Source organism: Cibotium barometz, chromosome 12 (genome assembly GCF_041138505.1).
Source record: "Cibotium barometz isolate CiBa-2024 chromosome 12, ASM4113850v1, whole genome shotgun sequence".
In the NCBI taxonomy this organism is placed as follows: Eukaryota; Viridiplantae; Streptophyta; class Polypodiopsida; order Cyatheales; family Cibotiaceae; genus Cibotium; species Cibotium barometz.
Genome location: NC_141057.1, coordinates 27,930,981 through 27,937,988, shown reverse-complemented (window position 1 = coordinate 27,937,988; position 7,008 = coordinate 27,930,981). Strand labels below are relative to the sequence as shown.

General features: G+C 37.5%; 1 protein-coding gene across 1 annotated transcript; it reads left to right on the top strand.

Annotated features, from left to right (window-relative positions):
• Positions 1 to 4,396: 4,396 nt before the first annotated feature.
• On the top strand, positions 4,397 to 5,249 carry LOC147633249 (uncharacterized). Its single transcript, XM_086805825.1, has 3 exons — positions 4,397 to 4,508; positions 4,594 to 4,692; positions 4,801 to 5,249. Exons 1-3 carry the CDS (start codon positions 4,431 to 4,433, stop codon positions 4,972 to 4,974), a joined length of 351 nt encoding a protein of 116 aa, XP_086661951.1. The 5' UTR covers positions 4,397 to 4,430; the 3' UTR covers positions 4,975 to 5,249.
• The last annotated feature ends 1,759 nt before the right edge of the window (positions 5,250 to 7,008 follow it).

Here is a 7,008-nt window from a genome sequence, read left to right as displayed (position 1 = left end):
GCAAGCATATCTGAATCCTCTGTTACTGTTCCAAGCCTTCCTTTCTTCTATATTATTCCTTTGTCGTATCTTCAATGTCTCTTCAATATCAGGGAAGACTACTGTATTGCAGCAATTTCAGAAGCTTGTGAGGTGACCAAAGACTTTATTGATACAGAAGTAGAGTCAAAGGAAGAGTTTTTGGCACTTGATTTGCAAACATCTGACCACTCATTTATCCCTGCTCCTGATGCACTTGCCTTGTGCCTTAAAAGAGTGGATGAGGAGAGACCTTACCTTAGAGATGAGGATTTTGAGAACAGGCTTATTGAGTTAGGTGTAGAGTCTTTTGGCAGAGATTTCAAGCTTCAGGTAGATTCTGATAAAGTGGAAAGGGTTGGCTCATGCAACTTCATGAAAGACAGGTTTCAATGCCTCAAGAGCAGGATACTTTCTTTGCTACTCTAGCTATGCAGTGCAGCTGAGGAGTCAGATATCAATCTTCTTGGAGGTTATAGAAGGAGAAAATTTTTGAGATACAGAGGTGACATGCCAAATAGTCCCAAGAGAATCAAAAACTAATGTACACACAATATTTTGCAAGGACTGATTATAATTCAGCAAAAATTTTGTAAGAGGTACAAATGTGTTAGTAAATCATTAGTCTCTATCTTGAGGTGTTTGTGTAGTTTCAGATTGCTGGTTCTTTGATCTCATCCTTTGTAATTGCCTCCTGTAGAACCAATTGAATAATTCTTTAAGTGCATTGCTTCTTCTTTGACCACCTCCTCTTCTGGTACATCTGAAAAAGGCAGTTCTCGCTTGATAGTGAGACTTTTCCATTCCTTGTGTGTTCCATGTTGCAAGGGGTCCTTCTGTAGCAAAATATGGTCCATGCAAGTAAAGAATATGCTACAAAGACAATTCTTTGTTAGTAAATTCAAGAAATTACAATTTAATTTTAACTATTTTGATAAGTCTGAACACTCACCAAGTAATAAGTTATGTCTTTTTCTCCCCAGGCATCTATGATAGCTTTTATTAGAAGCTTTATTACTTTTTTGAAATCATCTGCATAAGTATTTGAACCAACTTGTTGTCTTAGGACTTTGAAAAAATTGTCGAGTTTTTTCCAAACTTCCATACGTTTGTTGGCTACATCTGGTCTACTTTTGACATTTGTGGTAATGACACATAGATGTTTCCAGCAGTTCCACATTGCATTGACTTGTTTGGTGTCATGGTTGTTCAAAAATCTTCTTGCTTTTGCTCCTCCCATTGAAACATCTTGCAGAACATCACCTGTACCTCTAGAAAGAACAGGATCTTTTTTAAGATGCACTTCGCCACCATGGAAACCCATTTGAGAGAGCAAGGCTTCGCATTTTTCTATGCACTCATCTGCAAGTTTAGTCGGCTTAATAGAATATGCATAGTCCAGATGAAGTCGGAGCAATTTGTCCAAGATTCTTATCTCTGCATGCAATGTACATATATGCACATTTTTTAAATGTATTGGTAGAATTGGATCCCAAATTTTAACAGAAGTTGGATAATCGACAACATTCACATTATTTCTGGATGGTGGCTTTCCAATCTCATTTTTTGCAAGCCATTCTCTTGTCCCTGTGCTTGCCATGCAATAAAGACATGGATATTTGGTATTTGCTCCTCCACATACACCAAACATACACTTCAACGCCTTGAGGTCGGCACTCAAATGCCATTCCACAATGAAATCACCTATGTCGTCTACATGAAGGTGTTCACCTGCATTTTGGCTCTGAATAACTAAAGGAATGTCTGTATGTGAAAAGAGCCACTTTAATGTTTCATGACTCTCTACTGGCACATGAGCTGATCCAATCCACCATAGCTCCATTTCTGATTGAGTTTTGTGGTATGGAGAATCAAGCTTACCTTGACGATAGTCCAATGCTTTATTCATTAGGGATATATATATTCTTTCCATTTATTGACATTTTTGGATTTGAGCTTCATCTAATTTTATAATAAATACAAGTTTTCCTTCACAATCTATTTCTCGAATGTTGTAATATCTCACCATAAAAGATTGGACTTTTCTAATGTTCATCCAAATATTATTATAAACGTTGTATTCAAAAGACGATTTTTTTTTTGTCTCTCATATGGCATTGTTCCCTCAATATAGAAATACTCTCCGAAATGTTTGGAAATTCCTCATTTAATAGAGTTCTATATTTTCCAACATTGTGAGGTCTAGGCAACCCAAAAGCTTTGATTTTGTAATACTTAAGGACCCTGAACCAGGTCTTAGAGATGGCTCTATATCTCTTTCTACTCACTCCCACTGTGTCACAAACTTCTTGCATTTGGGAAGGCTGGACCAATAAGTCCATATCTTTTAGTAGATGTTGAAAGACTAGTTTTTTTTTGAGTTTGATTTTCAGGAAGTTTCAAAAGTTTTAAGATATCCGACCTATTCATAAGCTCATTCAAAAATCTTACCCTTTCCTGAGCATTAGACATGTCAAATCCTAGAAGGGTAGTAACATGATCTCTTACAAGTTTTAACCTTTTTTTCCTTTGTCCAGATCTCTCTGTCAAGTTAACTACATCCCGCATTCGTTTTACTCGTGCTCTTAACCCTATTGGAGTTTCTTTTAAGGTTTTCAATTGATCATTTTCTTGTTTCAAAGACACTATTTTGTTTTCAAGTTTTGTAATTTTTGTTGCATTCAAAGATAAAGTATTTTGAAGATATGTAATATATTCTGCATAATTAATATGTGATTGAGATAGTCTTGAACTATAACCAAGTAAGCCATCCACCCCATCACCAACAAATCTAATCAAATCATGTGGTGTGTGAAAAGAAGGATACCTTTCTGTTCTGGGATCCGGTGGATATAGACTTCCATTTGTCCATAGGTCAATATGCTTCTTTCCTTCGTTTTTGCGAAGATGTTGAGCTTCATTCGCACATGAAAGGGGTCTTTGGTAGGCACTCCGTGTAGTTGCATACTCTTGGTTGAGCTTGATATTCAAATGAAACTTACGATTAGATGTATCACTCATTACTAACAGAGCTAAAAATATTAGCAGAGCTATTAGAAGATGAGAGACGTAGAAGAATGAGAATGAGATGTAGCTTGTGAAATTCTTAGAGAAGCAGAGGAGTGAAACTAAGAATAAGCTTGTGAAATTTTTTGGAGAATGGATGAGAGCACGTTCGGAGGGAATGGTCATTCAAAAGTAAGAGAAATAAGTATTTGCCCCGCGAAGTCACTAAAAGAGGACAAATTTCGAGACGAGCCATTAAAGAGTAGCATGAAAACGATATATTTTTTTAGATTTTAAAATATGTACTTAGATACGTGTTCAATCACATAGATATGCTTTAAATATCCAAAACGGCCAAATTTGGAGTCGTTTTTACCGTCAACGTTCTACTAATTAGCAAGTTAGCGAATTCCTTACACAGCCCATTTTGAGACGTTTTTGGCCCTAATGTTAGGGGCTTGCAATTATGCATGCTACTACATGTATAAAATATTAAGCCTTGATCTATATAATGTTCAACATCCATGGTGCTATTAGCCATGCTGATGGTGTTAGTAGGGATGTTGTAGTATTTAGTCAATACTATGCATGATGGAGCTAATGGTTATATGGCTTGTGGATGGCTACCATGAGTCTATACCTTGCACTTTGGGCTTATCCTGGATTCATCTTGGTATATAAAGAAGGGAAGTAAGAAAGTCACATTAATGACCTTTTGAGGCCGAAGTTGGCCTATAAGACAAATTAGATACATTATTGGCAGTACATTCCACACTTTGAGATGCTATAAATGACACTAAGAAAAAGCAAAAAAAGTAAAAGCGCATCAAATAGAAACTGCTCTCGATAAGTGAGAGAGGAGAGAGTTGTGTGTGTGCGTCTTTGCATCGAGTCGCTTAATTACCTTTGCATTGAGTCATTGAGTCATACTTGAGTTGTGGATGAGCTTCACATGCTTAAGAAAAGTCAACTAATGTATGGAGTTTTTTTCATAAGATCGATGGCCACCGATGAAACACAATTGTTTGAAGATGTTTTGCTTGACGACGGTCGTACCGCTCGTTTGTGCATTGCTACAGAGGAGTGTCGTAGGTTGAATGTACGATAGCTCAGGCGAGGTGATATGATGTCCCATTTGCGCAAAAAGCATCATATCAAAGTAGATATTCCTATGCGAAAGGGTGGTCGTCCTCTAGGTCATCGCACTCAAGAGGCCCCAAGAGCTTTGTACACAAAGCAATGTCGTGCGTGCTTTGAAAATCCGGACCAGAAGCTCAACAAAAAGCTCGACTCAAGAAGCTCGACTTAAAAAGAGGGCTGAAGAGGATTGGGACGCAATGGGTGATGATGAAAGATCGTGCTTTGAAAGCAAGGATACTTACATTAGAGAGAAGGTCTAGAGTGCAATGCAAAAATACCTCGCGGGAAAGGATGTTCGCTTGAGTCGCATCAACAAGCGGATTGCTGAAGGCTATGAGAAACATGTGAGTATAGAATAATTACTTTGGTTGGTAGTGCATTATATTCATGTGTGTTTGCATCATTTTGAGTAGTGTTTTCTTAATTTAGAGGCGCTTAATAGCGAAGGATAATGCAACGACATCCACACCCGCTGCCAATCCTTTAAATGATGGATCACATGAAGTACGTGACGAAGTAGTCACTCCGGTAATACTCTCCTAACAGAGGCTTAATGCTTTTTTCTCATTCTTTTTTACAATGTGGTAGAGGTTCTTTTATTGTCATTAAATTTATATTGCTCATTCTCTTTTGTAGGAGAAGTTGGCGAGCTTTGACGATCAAGGGCCACTTTTAGCTCCTATGAAAGAGGATAGCGCTTGTACGTTCTTCGAGGGAAGCCAAATCTTGTGCTCATTGCAAATCGGTGAGCCAATGGAAACTCCCCTTGCAACTCGTGTGCAAATGGTCAAAAAAGCGAAGGTGTGTTAAAAATAAATTCCTTTATGTAAACGTTGCTTTCATAAAGTGTAGAATGGATATGTATCAAATGTTTCTCTAATTTTGCATAGGTTGGCATATCCACAAGGCTTGGGTCTCCTACTATTATTAGTGACTCCCCTCTATCTAGCACAAGTGCTCCCATTACCGTGGTCATTGCGAATGGAAGCACAACTATAGATGCTAACTTAAGTCAACCTTTGAAATGTGATGATTTCATTAAGAGGTAAGGCTATTTAATAGAAGTCTTTTATCTTTCATGTGTGAATCATTTTCTACTTGCATGTATGATCATACGTCTTTTACACTATGTAGGTTTGAGAGTGGTCTTGCTATTCAATTTGTGTCTCATGCATTGAATCAAGTTGTTGAGGTTGATGGTAGCCTTTTGGAGTCAATTGTGTCTCAAAAAGCATCGACACAGACAATGAATATGTGTCATATGTAAGTCTATTTTAAAAAAAGGCTTGATCTTTTCCATATGCATATGTATATTGCACGGGTGTGACATCAATGAACCGCTTAATTTATAGGTGGTTTGAGAACACAATGCCAAGCCATGTCTTCTAAAAAGCATGGTTTTGTGACAGCCTTTGGTATGCCTTTATGAAGGCATGTCGAAATCAAGAGGCAAAAAAGCTTGATAGTTACTTTGGAGAGGTAGATGTGGCAAAGTACTTGTTTATCTTCTTTCCAATTGTGGATGGGTAGGTCTACTAACTTAGTACCTTTGATGTTCAAACTATCTATTAGGATGCTTAATGGATTAATGTGTTCTTGTTGCTTCCCATTCTACAGACATCATTGGCAACTTTTTGTGTTGTACAACAATATCCATAAAAGGCTAGTGCGTTGTCCATGGGAGACTCATGGATTACTATATCTTGATCCACTCTCAAGGGTAGTGTCTCTAACTCATTTGTCATCTGTTTACAGGTACATATTGGCTACTTGTTTTGTTATCTTAGAACAAAAAAGACCTTTTTTTTACCATCTACACCAACTATGCTTAGGGATTTGCAAATCATGGCTTCACATTGCTCTAACAACTCATTGAGGGAGTTTATGGAGAGGCCAAGGAAGTCCTTGGATACCTTGGAGCCAGGAGAAACCACATGTAATAATCCTGGCACCCTTGTGATCACTAACCATGAAAATTTGTATTGGTTCACTCATTCTTTGATTCTTTGGCAGGTGCCGCAACAACCTAATGCTATAGATTGTGGATTCTATGTCATGGCCTACATGAAACGGATGATTGAGGGGGTGAATGGCAAACGATCGAAGAGCTATGTAAGATGCTTCTCTTGAGTCTTATCTCTAAGTTTCACAATTAAGGAGTTGTACTCATTCGATTTTATTTTCTCTTATGTGTGCAGTTGACTAGGACCTGGTTCAAACATGAGGCCGTGGAGCAGTTGAAGCTAGATTTGGCCGCATGGGTGAAGAAAAAGATCTTGGAGATACAATGAGTTCACCTTCTTTGTGTCGGCATAGTTTTGGCTTCACATGATACTCATTTTGTATTGTGGCAACGATTTTGGGAATGATACTTTGCATTATTGCAAAGTTTGTTTGTATCGCGGCAAACTTATTGACAAACTTGGTTGTCTTATGACAAATATTTTGGCAATGATAATTTGCATTGTTTCTTATCTTCTCTTGTTTTTCACGAATAACTCTTCTATGTTGTGGATGTGAAGTCCCTCATGCTTCTTTCTAATGTGAGTTGTTGTGGATAATTTCTTGGCAAACACAATTTCTTTAAAGATTGTGGTTCTTTCTTGATATTTAATTCTATTGTGATGTGAATGAGAAGTCCCTTATGCTAATTTTAATTGTGAGTGGTCGTGGGATAATTTTTTGGCAAACACAATTTCTTTAAAGATTGTGGTTCTTTCTTGATATTTAAGTCTATTGTGATGTGAATGAGAAGTCCCTTATGCTAATTTTAATTGTGAGTGGTCGTGGATAATTTTTTAGCAAACACATTGTCTTTATGGATTGTAAATCTTCCTTGATGGA